At 38.9% G+C, this 22,758-nt stretch overlaps 1 protein-coding gene across 2 annotated transcripts; it reads left to right on the top strand.

The window, feature by feature from the left end:
• Window positions 1-9,449: 9,449 nt before the first annotated feature.
• LOC107759797 (uncharacterized) lies at window positions 9,450-22,082 on the top strand. Of its 2 annotated transcripts, none has more exons than XM_016577806.2 (11): window positions 9,450-9,815; window positions 10,955-10,997; window positions 11,400-11,453; window positions 12,213-12,276; window positions 12,851-12,907; window positions 13,136-13,242; window positions 13,339-13,377; window positions 14,079-14,167; window positions 14,247-14,325; window positions 20,885-20,932; window positions 21,643-22,082. In XM_016577806.2, the coding sequence occupies exons 1-11, from the start codon at window positions 9,625-9,627 to the stop codon at window positions 21,721-21,723; spliced, it is 852 nt and encodes a 283-aa protein (XP_016433292.1). In that variant the 5' UTR covers window positions 9,450-9,624; the 3' UTR covers window positions 21,724-22,082. The 2 variants fall into 2 exon arrangements, with proteins under 2 accessions (XP_016433292.1, XP_016433293.1); XM_016577807.2 differs by having other exon boundaries at window positions 9,451-9,815; window positions 10,955-11,011.
• The last annotated feature ends 676 nt before the right edge of the window (window positions 22,083-22,758 follow it).

Raw genomic sequence — 22,758 nt, 5'->3', positions numbered from 1 at the left:
TACTTTAAAAGGTAAGGTTTGCTTAGGGAGAGTTGAGGATGTATGAGTTTGGGGTCCACAACGACCAAAGTTGATCCATAGTTTTTCAACGACCAAAGGATGTGTGAGTTTGGGGTCCACAACGACCAAATGATGCTCATTCTTTGATGTAATGAGTCAATTTTTGATGCTCTTGTGTCACACTTGATCCATAGTTTTTCAAAGTTTAAATTTTGGTAATGATCCATTCGTATTGAGGGCAATTGTTAGTCTCAATTGATGCATGTTGAGGTTACTTTAGGACAGCTGGAATTACTTGGATTTTCCTTTAAGGGGTGAGTCTTATTTTGTTTTCTTTAGGACAAGCAAAGGTTTAAGTTTGGGGGAGTTGATAAGTTAAGATTTTAACATGTTTTATGCCCCTACTTGCCTATGATTTGATCATATATTATTACAAAATAGTCCTAAAAGGCTCACAAGTTGTGCTTGATCGTAGGTTTGATCGACAAAGTGACGAAATGTCAAAGATCGGCTAAAAAAGGAATGAAACCTGCTCAAGTATCAAAGACCAAGAAATTTAAGAAAAGAAGGCCTAGTGCGGACCGCGCAAAGTGGAATGCGGCCGCACTTGGTGGTTCAGAGAGTTGGTGAATCAGGCTAGACGAAGCGCGGCCGTGGTACACATTTCGCGGTCCGCGGTGAAGGCTCCGCGGCCGTACTACTCTTTTGTGCGGTTCGCGGTCATGAGGTTCAGAGAGATAAAGTTTGCAAAGCCAGTGCCATGCGGTCCACGGTCGTGGTTGCACGGTCGTGCCAGAGAAGCATAAGTGAGCCTAGCACGGCCGCGGTCCATTTAATGCGGCCTGCACTAACCCCACAGCGGTATTTTTGTCCAGTTTATCCAGCCTAGTATAAATATAATATTTTACCATTTTTTAGGTAATCAGATACATCAGTGGAGAGCTGTGCTCGTGAGAGCGTATTTTGTAGCCATTTTTGGCACTTTTGCTTTACATTTACGATAGATTCTCGTAATTTAATTTTAGCAATTAATTAATATGGTTAGTTCTTCATCTATTCTTCAATTTCTTTATCTAGCATGAGTAGCTAAACCCATTAGCTAGGGTTGTGGCTTAACCCTAGTGTGTGTAATTGATGGGTGTTGCCATCTAGTGTTAGATTGACTATGGGTGTTTGCTATTTGGGTTGATTTTATGTTTTAATCGAGAATTGGTGGTTGCAAACACTGATTCAAGCTTTTTGGGTTTAACTCTTCTTGAGAAAGAGAGCCTATGACCCCAAAAATTGACCCAACAAGGAATTGGGATGGACTCATGAGAAATGATAGACCCAATTAATGGGTTAAACCTCGAGAGAGTAATTACCCTACTTGAACCCTAGTTGCTTGGTCTAATTTGCCTACCCATTTGGTCTCGAGAGAGTCAATTGGGCAAAATCACTCTCTCTACCGAGAGGTGTGAGAGTGGGTAAAATTGTGCAACAGTTATAGCATAAGCCCCAATTATGTCAATCGAACCTTAGTAACATCTACCCGTCAATTAGCCACCTAGGTAGTGTCACAACCCTAGTGCATGTCTTCCCATTAGATACAACTTAGCAATATTCTTGTAGCATAATTTAGTGTTAATCAATAGTTTTACAAAAATAGTTATAATTTGAAAACCCAAAAATATTTAAAGTGACATTAGGAGTACAAACACATCTCTAGGATAGACAGACAATGCAACTCCACTACTAGCTCCCTGAGGAAATCGATCCTGACCCTCATATCAGGTAAAATCTATTGTGACCCGCTCTTCCTACCTTAGTGTAGCGTCGGGTTGCCCGTGATCAACTGACTCGGTCCAGGTCTGCTGGACTGACCACTGATGGCAACCCATATAGGAGGAACACTAGATACTAGAGGTGCATAATAAGGCTCCTGAGGTCTAGGCTGAGTTGGTATACCACTGGCTATTGGAAGAGCTGAATGAACTGGGCGACTCACATATCCCCTACCATGACGAACTACAGCTGGGCTGCGAGCACCAGAATAATGGCCCGACTCTTGAGACCTCTTGGCCTCTCTCTCCTCCCTATCCCGAGCAAGCATGCCCTCTACTCTCCTAGCAATACTCACCACAAGTTGATACGAGATATCCATCTCAAGCTCTCGGGCCATGCTAGTCCTGATGCTGGCAATGAGTCCTTCAATAAACCGGTGAACCCTCTCTCGAATTGTAGAAACCAAAGTCGGTGCATGTCTAGCCAAGTCACTGAAATGGACTGCATACTTTGAAACAATCATAGTACCCTGGCGCAACTGCTCAAACTTTGCACGCCAAGCGTCCCTGAGGCTCTGAGGGACATACTCTTTCAAAAACATGTCAGAGAACTGAGTCCATGAAAGGGAAGCTGCCTCAACCGGACTATCCAACTCATAAGTACGCCACCACTGATAGGCTGCCCCTCGAAGCTGAAAAGCAGTAAAAAGAACCCTACTCGACTCTGCTATGCTCATAGCGCGGAGGATACAGTGACACTCCTCCAGAAATCCCTGAGCATCCTCTGATGCTAGGCCACTAAATGTAGGAGTTTTGTACTTCTTGTACCTCTCAAGCCTCCGTTGCTCCTCCTCTGAAACTGTTGCCCTACCCTCGGGCTGAACTGGGGCTATAGGCGGTACTGATATAACCTCTGGGATCTGATCAACCTGAACCCGCTACTCTGGAGTGCGGGTAGTGGGAGTCTGTGCTCCTCCCCCGGCCTGAGATGTGGCTGCAGCAAGGGGAATCAACCCTGCCTGAGCTAGAGTGTTGTACATGCTCATGAACTGTGCATGAGTCTCCTAGAGAGCTGGAGTAGTAACAGTAGGCGTATTAGGTGCCTGTGCTCCGGTTGGAGCTACTGATGGCTCCTCTACAGCAGCTTGTGCGGGTGCTCTGGCTGCACCGCATGCACGTCCTCGGCCTCTACCCCGACCTCGAGCGGCTCTAGCAGGGGGCGCGGGTGCCTAATCATCTCCGGTAGCATGTGTCCTCACCATCTATGAGAGAATAGAAGACAAAAGTTTAGAATTTCGAAGTCAATAATCTCGCACGACAAGAAATCAAATGAAATGGAGTTTTCTTAATTCCACAACCTCCCGAAGATAAGTACAGACGTCTCCGTACCGATTCGCGAGACTCTAATAAATCAGTTTATGACTCAGGATTCCTATGAACCTAGAGCTATGATACCAACTTGTCACAACCCAAGTTCTCTTTCCGTGAACCGTTGTACGGCACCTAGTCCCTGCGACTAGGTAAGCCTAACATTTTGCTGAAATGAAATGAAAACATGAAAATTAACAACTTAACAAGTAAATATAATTAAAAAGTTTAGATGCCGCTCAACATATACAATAAACACTCTCGAACTGAACATAAATGCTCCCAAAACCCGGAATGTCACAAGTCACAAGCTACAAAAGTAAATATTGCTTATAAACTCGGGAAACTATCAACGAAGAAAATACAAGAAAGTCTTTAACTTAAGAAAGAGAGAGAGGGACTCCCAGGTCTGGGGACGCGATAAATATACCTCGAAGTCTCTAAAATCGCCTCACCTCACTGGAAATATGGCTGGAAAGAGGTACCTGGATCTGCACAAGAAAAACATGTGCAGGAAAGGGCATGAGTACACCACAGGGGTACCTAGTAAGTGCCAAGCCTAACCTCGCTCGAATAGTAACGAGATCAGGTCAGGGCCCTACTGGTTTAAATATAATAAAATTTAATAGAAAGGGATGTCGTGGTAAGAAGTAAATACTGAAATCTTAACCAGGAAATAAGCATAGAAGAACAATAGCTCAGAACACAGCAATAACAATACAGGGATTTTCCGTGATACCATCCCGTAGTCCTAAATGTAAATATGCAGGGGGATCTCCCGGAATACTATTTCGTAGTCCCAAAGTAAATATGCAGTGCTGGGGGATCTCCCGAAATACCGTTCCGTAGTCCCAAAGTAAATATGCAGTACAGGGGATCTCCCGGAATACCGTTCTGTAGTCCCAAAGTAAATATACAACTCAATCAATACAAACAACAGTTATATCAAGGAAATCTGTAGTTTAGACTAGTTTACATCAAGGAAACAGGAAATTTCACTAGAACATGCTGCTCAGAATTCAAATAGACAAACACGTAGACATGCTTTTCTAATCTAAACAAGGTAATTACATATGCTAGTGTAGTTTAAACAAAGAAAAAAAAACATGTTAAGACTTAGTGAAAAACGGAATTTTACAACAAGTAGCCCTTGTACGTACCCGTCACCTCACGTACACGACGTTCATATATCAAACAGTACCAAAATCCTAGAGGGAGTTCTCCCACATAAGGTTAGGCAAACCACTTACCTCGAAACCAAGCTCAAATCAATCTGAAATCACGCTCTTGCCACGAGTATCCAAATTCGAGTGGCCCAAATCTAATTAAATCAATTACATAACGTAAATATAGCTGCAAGCAACAAATTTAGCTAATGAAATCAAAGCTAGGGCAAGAAAATAAAAAAATAAAAACCAAAAATTCTCCCCGGATCCACGTCTCGAAATCAGGTAAAAGTCATAAATTATGAACACCCATTCATTCACGAGTCTAACCATACCAAATTCACTTAAATCCGATACCAAAATCTCGAGCAAAATCCCAAAATTCGGCCTAAGAACTTTTCTCAATTTTCCCAAATTTTCACCTCAAAACTGAAATTAAATGATGAAATTAAGCTTAGATTAATGGGATATAATAAAATAGGAGTTAGGAATCATTATCCAAAAACTTCCTCCGAAAATTTCTCCAAATTTCGCCTTCTACCGAACGCTCAATCAAATTTTGGAGTTATAAACTCAAACCCTCGTTTTGAACTATAAAATCTGCCCAGTGATTTCCTTAATTGCTATCGCGAAAACACCCTCGCGATTGCGAATAACAACTTCGATGCGTCATGAATTTACCCTACGTGAACGCGTAAAACACCATGTGATCGCGATGCTCTGACTCTCCCAAATACGCGATCGCGGGCCACGCATCGCGTTCGCGATGAATAAACGCATGGCCCCAGCTTAGGTCCACTTAACTCTACGCGATCACGGCCTACTCCTCGCATTCGCGATGCTCCCATAGGCCACACCTTCACGATCGCGAGCTCCTCTTCGCGATCGCGAAGAACAAATCTTCTGCAACAAAACACCAGCAAAATCTGCCATCTTCTTAAGTCTAAAAATGACCCCTTGAGCATCCGAAACACACTCGAGGCCCCGGGGACCTCAACCAAACAAACCAACCAATTCTAAAACACCATACGAACTTAGTCGAGCCCTCAAATCACATCAAACAACGCTAAAATCACGAATCGTCCTCTAATCCAAACTTTAAGAACTTGAATGATGCTGAAACCAACCAAACCATGTCCGATTGACCCCAAATTTTGCACACAAGCCATATCCAACACTCCGGACCTACTCCAACTTCTGGAATCGGAATTCGACAGGGATATAAAAAATTCCACTATCGGCCTGAAACTCCAAAAATTCAACTTTCACCATTTCATGCCTAAATGAGCTACGAACCTCAAAAACACAATCCGAACACCCCCCTAAACCCAAATTCACTCAACAGAGCTAACGAAATCGACGAAATTCCATTTCGGAGCCATCTTCACACTGTTTCGACTACGGTCCAAATTCTAAGACTTAAGATCTCATTTAGGGACTAAGTGTCCCAAAACACTCCGAAACTCAAAACGAATCATCCCGGCAAATCACAATAGCAGAAATAGACACAGGGGAAGTAGTTAATAGGGGATCAGGGCTCTAACTTTCAAAACGACCGGCCGGATCGTTACATGCTGCGATCAAGTTGATCTTGTTCCTGCGTAGTTAATTCCATTTCTGATGTGGTATCCATGAAACGTTATGTTTGATTGGCTGGGTATGGCGATTGTGGAAGGATTGTACTTTCTCACTCCTCATTTAGAGAGAAGGAGGAGATCCTACAACCTTTAATTTTGTTGATCCTAGGCACAACAAATCCAAACAAGTTGAGAGGAGCTCAATTTTTTTTTGATTGTAAAAATTAGCTTAGTCGATCCCTCTTTTCAGGCGTCTATTAGCATATTTTAAATTGTAATGGCAAAGTAGACGAGATATTGTCACGACCCAAATCGAAGGGCCGCGACGGGCACCCGGTGCCTTACTCAACCGAGTACCAACATAACATATCTTTCTTATTATACTATCTTGGGTAAATGAGCCAGAAACCCGTCATGAGATAACAAGAATAAAACGTAAGGGAATACTCAACATATGACGAGTAAATGAGCCAGAAACACGTCATGAGATAACAAGAATAAAACGTAAGGGAATACTCAACACATAGGCCAACAATGCCATACAAGTATCCATAAACCTGACATCTCTCTACAAGCCTCTAAGAGTACATAAAATCATAAAGGTCGGGATAGGGCCCGCCATACCAATCAATACATATCCAAAGTATACTGACCAAATAGGCAACTCCGGAGCAAGTGGAGTGCACCAATACCTCCGCTGAGCTGATAGCCTATTAGGAAGACTGTCAACCTATCAATCGGAACCTACGGGCATGAAACGCATCGTCCCCAGACAAAAGGGACGTCAGTACAAATAAAATACCGAGTATGTAAGGCAGGAAAGCATAAACAAGAATATTAATGTAAAGAGAGATAGAGGAGATACAACCTGTAACATCTAAGTGCCTTTGGGGATACTGACATGAAATGCATAAGACATATATATACATAAACTTTTAAAAACATACGCCTTTGTGGGCATCATCATCATCATATCGTACCCGGCCTCAAAGAGGACTCGGTAAAAATGTACCCGACCATCATAAGGCTCAGTAGAATCGTACCCGGCCACGTGGAGCTCGGTAAATCCAACTGATCAGTGGTTGCACAATAGGTGTCGTACCCAGCCTACTATAGCACGGCTCGGTAGAGTAAAATAGATACTATATATAATGCGTACTAGACTCATGAAATCATGTTCTAAACCTTTTGGAGTGACTTAAGGTTGTTGCACCTTCGATTAACATTATGGACATCATACCATCAATATGAGCTTCTATAGGATTCAAGGATCATACATACTTGCTTAGAATAACTTTATAAGGAAAGAACAACATGGGCAACCTTAGTTTCTAGGAGTAGATCCGTTATGAAATAGAGAGTATTCATTTCACTTTAGATCATGCCAAAAGAAAGAGGGAAGTGCCTTAACATACCTTAACCACGTTGAGTCCTTAATACCTCCCAAGCAACTCTTCAAACAACTCAATTCAATCTACCATTGCATAAGGAGATTCAAAATCAATATTGAATAAAGGCTAAGTCTGCAACATAAACTTGTAGCTCTTTTATATAAATTCGGGCAGCATCTCCCCTGTAACAAGAGCCTACTCCAATACCATATACCAACAACAATTACCAGAGAAATCCAGCAATACATAATTATCAATAACAAGACACCATAAAACAACAACAAGTCACAACTATTTTACGATGAGCGACAAGCTCCAATTGAAATTCGTATACCCCATATCATCCCTTATAGACTTTTTTACTTTAATTTAATAGTATCATTAACATGATAATGAAGTCATTCATCAATAATTCTAGTCTTATACCATATATCCATAACAAAGAAAATGATCCACAACTCCAATTATTCTTAATTAGCAACTTTATACACTAGTTCATGTCTAGTTCATCCATTTAACTTATCCAATGCCAAGATAACCTTAAGCGCCAGTAGGAACACAATATAATTACCTCCTACAGTGGATGCAAGTCGAAATCCATGTTATATTTAGATTACAACAGCCCAACACACCCCAATCAATTCATACCAAAAATGACAACTATAATAGTGTCCAACACCCCGAAAATATTACAAAGAATGACTAATCCATCATTTTGCCATTACGTGGTGTTTCTCCACACCATTTATCCTCCAAAAACTCCATTAAATAGCAGCAAAATATACAGCCCAAAAGCTACATGAAACAACCTAAAAACAGCCCACAACAAGTCGAATACTTCGAACTCACGGCTTCCGATCACCATCCCGTGAGTTCTAGCTATTACGAAATGTATTTATCAACCTTCCTTCATATTTGAAAGCTTAAATACAGAAATAAGGTATTTTCTTAAATATTAAATATCTTCCAAAACTCAAACTACAAAGAAAAAGAGAAGCAATATAGCGATATTTACGTCGTAGGGATCGTTTTAATGTTATCGCTACTTGATTTCGTGCCCCGGATGATAATCTTATTGGAAACCCTTGTGGAGAACTTAAGGGGAAGGTTACGGGTGTTATTTGGTCGTTCTCTCTGGAAAAACGGGGAAAGAGACGAGATAAGGGATGTAAATATCCCATTTTGTTGAAAAGTCAAAAAGGTGCTACTTGGTACCATCTTATTGGCCCTTTTTCAAACACTTATATCTTTTTATCCGGATGTCATATGAACGAACGGTTAAGAGAGTTGGAAACTACATTTCAAGACCTTCAATTTGGTATATAATATGTCCAAAAAGATCTCGTATAGTACACGAAATTTATTACTCAAAAAACTCCATTACAAGGCAAATCCTTAGTCGGTTTTTCCGCAACTTAAATCCGATTTTTCTCAAACTTTATACTTCATATACAAACATCATATATAGCCATATCATGGCTTCAAACTCATTTAAATCATGATTAACAAGTCTCATATTCATCTTAACTTGCTTAACACTTCGGCAAACCTTTCTTGTCCTTGTAGAAGGATTTCATCCTTTTTGAGCTTACATCAATTGACTCACGATGTACTTTCAGGTACAAAAACATGGATTGTAACAGATATGGATAGGATTTTTACATATCAAAAGATCTATTTCTGCGTCGATGTGATTTTGAGGTTGTGGAAACAAGGGAGTTCATTCGTCTTGAGAGGATTCCCGACAATCGGGAAAACAAATCGTAGTTGCTGTAAATTCGCTTCCACGAAGGAGAACCCCTAAGTCTCCTAATCTAGTATTTTGCTAGATACAACAGATTTTGTTTATACGGGGATTAATAATAAAAATTTATTATGCAGTAATTAATAATTTATATATACATACACACAAATTAGTTACTTTAAAAGAGTATTTTTGTCTTTAAATTTTTTAGTTCTCGCATTGTTAACACATATATTTATAGTGTATCCTGCATAAAACAGTACATAAAATTACAACATAACTCAATGCAATATTATTTAATACTGTCGACCAAACACTTGCATTAGTTGTGCTAATTTTTCTTATATGGCCAATCAAATATTATATATCTTATGTAAGCTTTTATGATGAGATTAATTATTCCAAACCATACATAAGCAAATTGTGCAATATGTGCACATACCTAGCAAAATAAAAATAGAGTATTATAAACAAACCCAGTGAGTTCATCTTTCGTTTCGCCAAATTCCAGCATCAAGATTCGAACTTCATTTCTCTGAGGATCAAGAAAACGCAACTTCAATTACTGCAAATTTTTACCACCCAAAATTTGCTGATGAAATTCCCGTAAATGAAATGACAATTGCTACGATTTTCCCAAATCGCCTTTCACTCATTCTGCTTCTTCTTCCACTGATCTTCACCGCCATCTTCCGTTCGGTCAATGCAACGTGCCAGCTCAGTTTTGAGCAGAATAATAAGCTTTATAATTATAGCTTAACAACCCCAATTCGTAATTTCCCTCATGGCATCCTCAGTGAAGATGGGTACTTTCTCTCCTTCTATTCTATGTTTACTCCATTGCTATTTTTCAATAACTCACGCCTTTTCTGTTACTGCGACTGTAGCTCATATTGCCCATTTCTTCAATTTTAGTTGGGAAGCTATACATTGAAACATGGGAATAATAGTTCAGTAATTTGATGAAATATGAGAAATAATAATTGTTGGATCCCAGATTGATACTTTCATCTTATGATATAATGTAGAAGTGGGAGGAAAATCATGAGATCTCATATTCAAATCTCAATGGAGGCAAAACAAAAATAAACTAGCTGATTTGTTCTCGTATGTTTTAAGCCTTGGTGGCAAAATTACCTGGTATTTGAGCTGGTGGGAGGTAGCGGTACTTGGTGGAATAGTCGAAGTGTGCGCAAGCTAACCGAGACACCATATAAAAAAAAATATGCGGGGGAACTTTTATTCTTGTAGGTGTGATTGTTTGTAGCTAAGGATGGAACACAATTAAAGCGAAAGACCCGTATCGTATAAGATATACCAACTAGTTGGGATTGAGGCTTAGTTGTTTTTATAATTACATTAGGTTAAGGGTTCTTCAACAGTGTCTTAGTTTAGTTAGAGACTTGTATGTCTGTTTAAGGATAAGTGTATGATTTTGCGAACTCTAGTTCCAAAGAACTTTTACTTTTACTTAAAAGACAAATTATTAGTGTTGAAATGTATGGAGATATGACCCTTGGACCCAACTCAACCCCAAAAGTTAGATCATGAGAGGAAGATTGTCCAAAGACCATATAAGGAGACCATAACCCATTCCCTCAATCAGCCGAAGACTGGAACTAGAAATTGAAGCGTGGATAACATGACATGGGGGCTAATAATAAGAAACACAGCAACAAAGATCGACGGGCCTAGTTCTGTTACCATGTGAAGATATGACCTTTGAGCCTAACTCAACCCCAAAAGCTAGCTAATGAGGGGAGGATTTCCCAAGACAATATAAGGGGACCACAACCTATTCCCTCAACCAATATGAGACTCGGCAAAATGAAATGGACTTATATAGAGTAGCATAGATACTGAGCCTAAAGAAAATTCTTCTTTTGTTAGTTTATTGAGGTGTGACATTTTTACTGAAGTACACTGTACTTCTACATAATTTCAGGTTCTACAAGGTGGCTGCAAATGGGACTGTGCTATGGTTTCAGGTTGGCTGCATCAGGTTACACTGTCATGCTTAGTTTGATTTTCATTGTACAATAACTTTTGGAGACTTGCTCATTGACTATCTAATTATGTATATTTTATAATCTTCCCTTTGTCAGAAAGAAAAAAGGAAGTATCTTATAAGCTCCTAATTGTCTGAGGTCTATGGATAAGAAGTATGATTTGTAGCTGCTATTAAATCTGTGAATGAGCCATTATGGGTTTCAGTATGTGTATTTAGGAATCATAACATAGTTGGCCTATGGTATCGTTAATAAACATGGGAGTTACATCTTGTGACGAGAAAAAAATGATTAGCTTTTGGATGTTATTTACTTTTTAAACTGGGGAACTGCTAATACTTCAGTGAATCTCACTTTGCTTCCTCTTTGTATATGGAGCAGCTTTGTGATGCAATGATTTTCAACCATGATCCTCCTACCTGTATTGACTGTAAGGTAAGTGCCTGTCTAATTTCATCTTTGTTCCGTTGCCAATTAGTTAATGCAATAACGGGACAAATTTTTCTCTTTTTAGCCTATGAATGTAGAGTGTTGTTTCATTATGTGCTACAGAAAATGAGTTAGCCTTTCTGTAAAACTAATAGATTAATAGGCAGTAGCTGCCAAACACAGAACTAATGTGGGGCTGCAGATGTGTAAACTGGGCTAATTTCTGCAAACTAGGAAATGCCATAGAATAAACAATTATTAACATACAAGGAGAGAGGCCAGGAGGACTGGTTGATGGATACAGATTATCACAGCTTCACTAAGATTATTACAGCTTCATTTTCTAGAAATCATTTGAAAATTAGACTCTGATTATTATCATAATACCATAGATTGAATATTTGCTATTTGACGAATATTTTGGATTTGCGACTGGAAATATATAATTCACTTTTGGGTGTCTAGCTAGGGATTTTAGAGGACTATCAACTATGCTACGATACATTTATGTTCTGCTCAAACTTACTGAACATTCATACCCAAGATGTACATATATGAAGTTTGTTTATTTGTTGTCTATGGTGAAGCATCTTCAAGTGATTTTATTTGTCACATGCAGCTTGGACTTGTTTGGCCCATATATAGAACTATTCTGTCTTTTAGAAGTGGAATTATTTTCAATTGTCGACTTTGATAGCGATTTTCAGAAATGTCAGTCCATTCACTACATACATGACTCTAACTTGAACATGCTTACGCTTGCAGGACTGTGGTGGTAATTCTCGTTGTGGAATGGGTTGTAGTGCCCTCGTGGCTAACACTGTTGGAGGTGAATACTCTTGAACTTATGGATATCTAGGATTCTTTTTCACTTTATTAACAGCGTTTACAACATTACATGTCCTCCTTTTACCTCCCATTCCGAATGTGTCCTTTAAGTTATGGTAGAAAACTGGTAGGTCAAGACATGTTAAATTTCATCAACTTAAATGGTTTAAATAATTGGATATGCCAAGGAGAACAACGCTTTCCCTTATCAGAAAAAGAAAAAAGAAGAAAACTGAAAAAGGAAAGCTTTTCCTTTTGAAATTTTATGTACTCCATATCCAGTGGATTAATCAAGATTGAAAAATATGTTACAATTTTTCTCGTCCATATGTCTATCTCGTGCCAACTATATTGGGAACTAAAAGGAAAGGTATGGGGGCTATCTGTTGTTATAGTTGAACGTTTGATTGCAAAAGCGCTTAACAAATTTTGAAGAAATAAGAGGCCAAGATGGTGTGATCTTTACAAAGCATATCATGAGCACATACATCTACTCGTCCAAAAAATCTAGCTAACTGTACACAAGTCGATTCTTTATTCTCTTTCCTTTAATGGTTTTAGTATGGTTAGTGCAGGTTATCCAGTGTGCACTACTCTTGGATATTCATCAAGCACAATCTTTGAACTCATTGGTAAGAATTTCTCTATTATTTAGTTCAGATTAAAGGGAAGAAGTTATTATCAATTACCTTTGAAGAACAATTTCTTGTTCTTCTTGTTGTTGGGTACAGGATCAATACTTATTATGAATTTGTAGCATCTTTTCATGCAGATATAGTCTGCAATTACTTCCAGAGTCACATTTACTAGATTAAATTTGGAAATCTTTATTCTTTTTCCTGTGTTTATTAATACGGCAGATAAAAAGGATCCACTCAAAGGCATCACAGCTAAAATGTCCTACAGAGGGCCGAAGCTCAACTGTTCACTTGCTGTGTCTATCGTATGTGATACAAATGGAGTTCAAGTAAGGGGTTGTTTCCTTTGAGTATGGGCTCTACTTTTTTTTAGTGACATTTTATTGGAATTCGGCCATTGATTTTCCTTTCCATTCCATTGCCAGGTTCCTCGGACACTTGAATTAGTTGGGACTTGTGATTATGTAAGTACTCTGAATGTCCATGTTTCAATCTCGTTATGGAGTACTTTGTGTCACTCATAGGAGTACTTGACGTCATTATTCTATAAGAAGGATCTTGGTTAATGAAATACATAGATTTGCTTTTTTTATCAACTGGCAATAAGGTACGGATAGCCACATTATGATAATTTCTTCTAGTCCAGCATGGTATAAAATGAAGCTGCAAATCAAAATTGCTAATGTGAATGGGGATGCAAGTAGTTTTGGAGATGGGAGGCACCTAGATGGGAACCTTGAAATGACATTGAGTTTCTGTGGGAAGAATAGTTTCATAATAACGTGCTAGAAAAAAGAGAGAACCCCTCGGGAAGGCATTGATCATAGAAGCATATTCTAGGGGAGCACTTGTCTTTAGGGTTGAGTACTAGTCCTAGGCCCAAGTTGGTGGTTGCTTGTTTGGTCTTAAGTGCCAGCTTGGGGCATGCTGCTGCTCTAGGCTTGGTGTTAGGCTCGAGTGCAAGATTAGTTTGGAGGGCTAGAGCTCAGCAGTCCTTGTTGAGTATATTGCATGCTCAGATTTCTTGCCAAGTTTGCATACATACGAGAATCAAACAATTTGGTGCATTCTTCAATCGCCTCTTCATTTCTCATCTCTTAACTTTCTCAAGAACTTGGGTCTTATGGATAATTTCAATGAGGAGTTCATGCTTTTTTGCTGACAGGCTACACAAATACATCACCCCTCTGGCTGCGCAATGATTATATCCTCTCACGGTCAAGGAATGGGCTGGTTTGGTACCATGATGATCATGTAAGATTAATTGTTAAAAACATAGACTATATAATGGAGTTGCTTACTCACTAATAACTGATTGATACACACTGCACAGAATCCTATGCCTCTTTGGAGTTTACTTGCTAGGTGGTGCAGCCTATCGGTACTTCTCTTTGGGCATTCGTGGGATAGACGTATGTTGCTTCACTTTCTCTCTTCTGTGTTCATTTCAGTTTAGCAGAATAGGTGCATGAAAGTTACTATCCAGACTACTTGGCGAATATGTCTTTACTTGACTGTGGCTGGCCTCTTTGCTGCCCTATCCTCCTCCTTTTTCCCTTTGTTTCCAAACTATAATTCTACATTCTTTTGTAAGTGATTGGCTCAAGTAACTAAGTTGGAACAATATAAATACACAGATATGATATGCAAAGCAGGGAGCAAGTAGTGGAGTCAGATTTTTTTACTTAAAAAATCAGATATGACAAAATAAAAGGATCACAATCTAATAACAAGGTGTTTACGTGGAGGGGAAACGAATTTGGGTAATAGGGGACAGAAGTCAAATTCTGACTGAAAACATCACCTGTAGTCTTAGAGAAACATTAGTGTTCCCATTTCCTCGGAAAGTAAGTGGTAGTCCTTGGACAGGATGTTATCCATATGCCTTGACTAGTTTTCTAGAGTCAGCTATAGGTCTTTTAGGCTGCATCGCTCGCCTTTTACTTTCCCTCTATATTGATCGCTGGTCATGTTGTTAAGCGATTCTTTTTCTTGATCATCGTGGGACATTCACAATTAGTTGCTATTTTTCAAGATGACTGTGCTCGAACTATTGTCTGTTATATCAATAGTATGCATATTTGTGAGGGTTTTCAAGCCATTTCGCTATTATTTTTGAACTGGTTCTATTGTTGAGCATATTCCGGCACAAGTACATCAGGATAATTGTTGATATGTTCATTTCTACTTTGTTACCTTTATTTTGATACATGAGATTAGGATATAATTTTGGTGATCCCTCCTGCCTAGTGTTTTTAAGAGCGAGAAGCGCAAAAAAGCGACAAGGGCTCGCCTCGCTTAAAAAGCGAAGCGCACACTTTATTAAAGTGAAGCGCAGTTCTTAAATAACATAATATAAACCTTGCAAAGACACAATATAAAATTATAAATAATCAAAAACTTCAATTTTAAAACTTAAAAGTAGGTACTAGGTACCACCAAATCCTCCACAAACCATAGGACAAGCAAAATCATAGCTACTAAATTACTAGAATCAACATCGTATTCTTCTACTCTTTCTCGTTCTTCTTCAAGATTGTCAAAATCTTGAATTCCTCTATTATCTTCATATTGCTCGTCATCTTCTTCTTCCCCCTCCTATTCCTCTTCATGATCACTTTCATCTTCATCAATTAGGGATAGGGATCGACTTGTAGTAGCCACACTTTTTCCCTTCCTAATCAAGCTTGAACTTGAAGTATTCCCCATTAAACCATAAGGATTCTCCCCAACTCCACTACCAACCACAACCTCACCCCAAGTGAAATTAGAGTCGCCTTCAAATACTTCTTCATCTTCACAATTTTCGGGGACTCCGGTTAGCCACTCATTAGCCTCATTAATATTGTCTAAAAGAATTGGATCAATTAGATTGCGGTGGTTGTAGCGACGCCTCAATGCTCTATTGTATTTTATTAGCACTAGATTATGGAGGCGCTTCAAGGTTAGTCGATTCCTCTTCTTTGTATGAATCTGCAAACAAAATGTGTCAACTAATTAGTAGGAGTTGGGACAATTGAGATGTAATTTACTTTATCTCAAAACACGAAATAATTCTTTTTATTTCTCACGTGTTCAAAAACGCTCCAGTTCCTTTCACATCCGGATGAACTACAAGTTAAACTTAGAACTTTGATGGCGAAAGTCTGTAAATCCGGAGTCTGTACACCATATTGGTCCTACCACTCAACTATAGAAGTCAAAAAAAATGTTTGAGAGTTAATAAGTATAAAAAATACATTAAAGTTAGAGCTATAAAATATAGAAACACTTGGTCACCTGGCGACTTCGACTTTCTTTGTTTAATAGCAAGTCGGAGCTTAAAAAGTCCTTCAACTGCCTTGTAAATAGCAAGCTGATCTACTTTCTTTTCTTGCAAGTCTTCATCTGGGGTCAACTTGATAACAAAACTCATGGAATCCTATCCATACTTCTCTAGCCAATGAATTATTCTCATGCTGATCATAAAAGAGTGACGAGTTCAGAAGCATGCAAAGGTCTATGAAGTTGCTCATTCCATCTTGCATCAATGATCTGAAAGACCTTTGCATATTTCTGCTCAGTGAATGATGCTTGAATAGTCTCCTTGGCCCTATCCATAGCTTCATAGAGGTAGCCCATTGGTGATTTTTGCTCCCCATCCACCAAACGGAGTACTTTAACCAAAGGGCCACCAATTTTAAGAGCATGAAGGACATTATTCCAAAAAGAATAAGAAAGAATAATGCGTGCAACATTTTTCGCCGCACTTTCCTTTGCAAATTTACTCTTGCTCCATTCCTCTGAAGTGAACAACTTTCTCAAATTGTCTTTTTGCAAGTGGATACTATGCAAAGTCAAGAAAGCAGTGGCGAACCTTGTCTTGCCTGGTTTCACCAAATTTTTTTGTCTGGTGAATCTTCTCATCATATTCAATAACAAGGGCCGCTGAGAAATATAAGAATGTACCCTAACGCCCTGGCCAAAAACTGTAGAGAAGGGTTTTTCCTTGAAAATGTCCCCGAAGATTAAGTTGATACAATGAGCCGCACATGGAGTCCAATAGACATTCTTGTACGCTCCTTCCACCATGCCACCCGCTTTCACATTTTCACTCGCATTATCAGTGACCACTTGAACAACTTTGCTTGGGCCAATCTTTTCAATGGTGTTCTGAAACAAGGTGAACATTTTGATGTGGTCAGTGGATGAGTCGCTAGCATCAATGGACTCAAGAAACAAACTTCCCTTGGGAGAATTCACCAACACGTTAATAATCATTTTCCCAGTTCTTGCCGTCCACTTATCCATCATAATGGAGCAGCCATACTTGTTCCACGCAACTTTATGTTCCTCCACAATTTTATTAGTCTCCTCCACTTCCTTATTTAGATAAGGACCTCTGATTTCATGATAAGTGGGAGGCTTCATTCCAGGTCCGTATTGACCAACGGCCTCAATAAAGTCTCCAAAAGTGTCATAGTTGACACAATTGAAGAGGAGCCCAGCATCATAGAGCTATCGTGCAAAAGCTCTAACTGCACGATCCCTCAAAATGTCCTTAGCAATTTTTTGTACATCTTTTCCGCCGCTCTTTGCTTCCGGCTTCTTTGGGAAGTAGCAATCTATAGGAACCTTTAGTCCTACTCGTACCCGTCGATGATCCATGGCTTGAGGAGATTGCATCTCTTCCCCGTTTTTTTGGAAGTGACAATTCTTCAATATCATCATTATCATCATCAAGATTGGTCACCAATGGTTGATGACTCATTTGATTTTTTGTGCTCCTTCTTCTTCTCAACAAAATTCTTTATTTCATCCCTCACCTCCGGTGGGCATTTCGGACAACTTGTGACGTTTCTATCGGCAGCAATACGATGGAATTTAAAGCGATAAATTCCACCCGTTGTAATCTTGTTACAAAACTTGCATACAACATTTGTATTCTTCTCATTAACTCTATCGCGATATCGCCAAGACGGGTCTTTCTCTTTCGAACTTTGAGGCATTTTGAAATCCCTATTAAGATATAAGAAAATACATAATCAAATAAACTGAAAATACATATAATTTATATAATAATTAGTTTTATAAACTGAAATACACATTAAAAAAATCAAATAAACTAAAATATAACATATAATAATAATAATAAAAATAAATTTTTAAAATGATATACATATAAAATTAATTAAATAAACTGAAAATATAACATATATATAATAATTAATTTTATATATTGAAATATACACTAAAAAAAACAAATAAACTGAAAAAGATAACATATATAAATAATGGAAGAAAGAAGGAAAAAGGAAGAAGAAGAATCAAACCAGCGCTGTGCAGTCCAGCGACTGGTCAGAAGAAGAAAGAAAGAAGAAGGAAGAAAGAAGGAAAAAGAAAGAAAAAATAGGAGAATCTGGACGGGAACAAGAAGAAGAAAGAAAGAAGAAAGAAAAAAATGAGAATAAGAAAGGAGAGGAAGAAAATTACCTGGACTGGAGAAATGGTCAGCAATGGTCGAGCGATTTTTTGTCGATGAATAAGAGAAAAAATAGCAGAAACCCTAGGTTTTGTCGATGAAGAAGAGAGAAGGGGTCTGTTTTGTCGAGCAATTAATAGAAGCGATCTTAGGGGTCTGTTTTGTGTAATAAAAAAACAGACCCGTCTTGTCGTCGCTTTGTCCACTGAAGCGTGCGCTTCACACTGTCGAGTCGCCTCAGGCAGGGAAAAGCGATACCTGGTCGCTTCGCGCTTAAAGCGACGAAGCGATCGCTTTTCCAAACACTGCTCCTTCCTGCTTTTGCTATTATTGTTTTTGACATTTGCAATTCCAGACCATCCCTAAGTTCCAATATCCTCAAATTCCACTGTATGTACTCCATTTTTTGATTTCATCTCCTGGAGAAAAGATAGAGCTCCTTTGGAAACTATGAAATGGGGTCGTCCAGTTTTGGAATCATTAGATTCTCCTTCAGTTTGTATTTGTGATCGAATTCAGGAAGATCTAATGATCAAAACTACAAAGACATCATGATCTGATTCTGGTGATTTACGTGGAGCCTCTTGGTGGACTATATCTGACCAACCATGATGCCCGCCCTAGGGGAACTGCCCATATATAAACCTCAATAAACCTGTTGAGCAACAAAGCAAAAGGATAAGAATAGTGGGTTCCTTTGATTTTATGGAAAAGTCTTTTACGAATAATAAATCTTTCTAGATAAGCAAGGCAAGACTTCTAAGTATAGTATAATTACAGATTTGGTCCTCGGCTTGTGCAGATATTGATGAGTTGTGGTTGTAGATGGGAATGCAATCTGTGGTGGTTGAGTGATGCAAAGGTGGATAATTGTGAACTTTGAGATGAAAACATATTGCAAAGGAATGATAACACTTCGGGTGTGGTTGGCATGGAGGAAAATATCTTTCGGAAAATGTTTTTCAATTTTTCCATGATCGGTTGGCTGAATATATTTTTCTTATGAACTCATTTTCGTCCAATTTAAGGAAAATGACCTCTCTACAAGGAGGAGGGAAAATAGTTTCTAAAACTCTTGTTGGACCATCCACTCTCCCACCATCTCCACCCTAAACCTCTCCTACCTTCCCCCCTCCCCCCCAAAGCTTCCCCGCCCTTGGCACCCCCTCACCGTAGACACCACTCCGCCCTCGACGCTTGGGCCTCAGATATAGGACATACCTCCTCCACCCTCGGCAATCCCCGACACTTCAGTCCACACTGCCTACCCCTTGGCCGCTTTGAGTCCCGGACTCCTGACCCTCGAACCCCGACCGACCTCGAACCTGGATCAGACCCCGACCTCGAACCAAACCCTGACCCTGGACCTTCCCCCACCCTCACCCATTCCGTCTCTCATAGTGTTTGCCTAAAATTATATATTTCCAGAAAATAATTATTTTCTGCTTACTGACTAGACACTAGAAAATAAACAAGAAAATCACTATTTTCCAGGAAAATAATTTCCTTCATACCAGACACACCGTTATTTGATTGAATACCGAGGAAAATATTGTGACCTTAATTTTGTGTTGGGGGCAAATTAATCAAATTAGGATGAGTATGATTTGGGTTTGTTGCTTCATAATTAACCAGTTAGACTTTCCAAATTTATTATTGTCTTTTCAGTTTACCATTGAAGTGGATGTTACAAACAGTTGCAAATTGCAGTCAAGACTTGACTCTATAATAAGTGCGATGAGTGCATTCAAAATTGCACTCTATATCTGCACATAGAAAGTTCACTACACTAAGGTATCATAAACACACTTCTAGAAGAGGGAGTATAATTTTTTCACTTCTGTGTGTGTAAGCTTGCAGTTTTCCTCGAGTTGTAGTTTGCTACACCCTAGTGCATGTCATTGATGAACGTTACAGATCTTACAAGGTTGTTAAGTTCCTTTTTGGCTTTTCCTATCTATCTTTTGTCTCTCTCCAAATTATTCTAGGATTGAGAAAGTATCTTTTAAATTAATAGCATTCACATCTAACGGGTTCCTTGATTCAGGCTGAAGAAGTAATGCCACCTGATCACTAACAAAGTGGCAGAAAAAGACTTTCTGACCATGGAGATCCCACCAGAGTGCCTTCTACTTCTAATTCTAATAGGCCATGAATTAGATCATAATCAGTCAAAGAATTCATAAGCTGAGCCCACTCTTAATTAATTTCAGGCAAAATGGAAGAGAATATTAATTCTTTTAATGTAACCTGGTGACAATTTTACTTACAAAATAAGAGTTTTTATGGAAAATTTAGCTACCTCAGATGTTAGTGAAGTAACCATAGTCTAAGTTTAGTCCACTGTTTGGAGATACTCTGTTGGCTTAAATATTATTCCCGACTAAGAACATTTTTTTTTCACCGAGTGCGGTGTGGTTATTTAAAACTCGTTTTGACTTTGCTAGTGAGCAACATTTAATTGTTAAAATGCTGTAATCTGACATCTTCCTTCTCCTAAACTTATGCAGATAATTCCAAACTTGGAGTTTTGGGCGAGCTTGCCACATACGTTACAGGTATTAAATAATGCTGGTGTTTTATATTAGAGCGGGGTTGTTTGATCTGGTGAAAATTCCTTATTGGCTAGGATTAAGGGTGGAACATTTTACAGAATTGATTTTGCTTGTCCAAACGTCTCTAGTGAGTAACTTCTTTCCAGGAGAGGTTGGGGATAGGCTAGGAGCAATCACAGTCGTGGTTCTTTACTAAGAGAAAAAGGATGCAGTGGGAAGCTTTGGTTTTAATCATTTATAGCACCCAGGTGTGTCACCACAAATATGGTATCATGAAAGAACACCCAACATCGGCGTGTTAGCCATGAATTCAATTATAACACCTAGCAATGTCCGAGTTCTATGGACCATAGTTGCATTAGTTTGGTGGTTGTCGACTCTAGCTGCGAGTTCTCTACCTCGTGGATGGACAAATCTGCTGGATTTATGTGTTGTATTCTAAACTCTTTCTTCCTTGCTGCTAATTTTCATACAAGCTGAAGTTTATGGCTAATGTGAGTTCACGAAGAGTGTCTTAGTTGAATTGTGGATTAGTGGACCTGCTGAAACACTACATCATAGTCCTCCGCTTTATCACGATAACTTAAAAAAGAAGAGAAAAGATTGAGAGTAGCCTTCTTTTAATGGTGTGCACATTTTTTTTAATCGGATTATGTGTTCTTTGCTAGTTGAACGTTGGTACTTATTATCACATTTATATTCTCTTTTTGCAGAGTATGTTTTTATCATTGGTGCGGAGATTTAGAGGACCTTCTCATGGTCACAGGAGTTCGTATTCTCCTGTCAATTTTTGACTACTCAAATGATCAGACAAATCAATTTTTTGACGTGGATCGACAATTGACTATTTCAAGTTGTTGCTTCAAGAAAATCAGATAGTCGTGCTCCGCCCCAGTAAGACTAAAATTGGACATCTTACAACTTGGCATTTTCTCATGGATGTTACTTCAATTCCTTGTAATTTCTTTGACTAGGCTGTCATTTTTGTGCTAGTGTCTTTTTTCTTCTTTTTCCTTTTCCTAGTGTCACTTTGTTCTAGTTAACAGCATTCTTTGTAGGCTGTTGATGCTTCTATCATGAACAGGATTTGGATCTGAATTTCATTTTGCCCATTAGTTTCTTAGACAGAAGGGATTTCACCAATTTGTCGCAATTCCATCGTGTTACTGTGATGCTAATACAATAGAAAAGGGCAGTCCGGTGCACTAAGCTCCCGCTATACGTGGGGTCCGGGGAAAGGCCGGACCACAAGGGTCTATTGTACGCAGCCTTACCCTGCATTTCTGCAAGAGGCTGTTTCCACGATTTGAACCCGTGACCTCCTGGTCTCATGGCAGCAACTTTATCAACTACGCCCTCCCCTTCAGTGCTAATACAATAGTACTTTTTTTATTATATGGGGCTGTTATTCGAGAAACCTTTTGTGGAACAACCGTAACATTTTTTTGCAAAAAAGCAGGTGGGGCAGACAGATTACGATGGAAAAAGCTCTTTAAATTTTTTTTTAGCTGTTATTTGGCATATGTGTTGATGAGAGGTAGCGGGTACCCTGCGGAATTAGATGTCCATGCAAGCTGACTCAGACACAGCGACATGAAAAAGAGGAATCTATTGGCCAACAATTAGGACAACTAATGATGGTGAAAGTGAAATAATCATGATTTTTTTTCTTATTCATATATTTAAAGATGCTTCTAAATCTTGGTATGTCACCTGCTCCATGAGAGATTGGCTTAGGTAAGGGTGGGTATAAAAAAATGTCAACTAAAATGAAGTTGAAATGTTACCTAAATCTCAAATCACTCTCCAACTTCACCCTTTAAACAAGT

This window comes from Nicotiana tabacum, chromosome 11 (assembly GCF_000715075.1).
Source record: "Nicotiana tabacum cultivar K326 chromosome 11, ASM71507v2, whole genome shotgun sequence".
Taxonomy (NCBI): domain Eukaryota; kingdom Viridiplantae; phylum Streptophyta; class Magnoliopsida; order Solanales; family Solanaceae; genus Nicotiana; species Nicotiana tabacum.
This window is presented reverse-complemented; position numbering and strand designations above follow the sequence as displayed.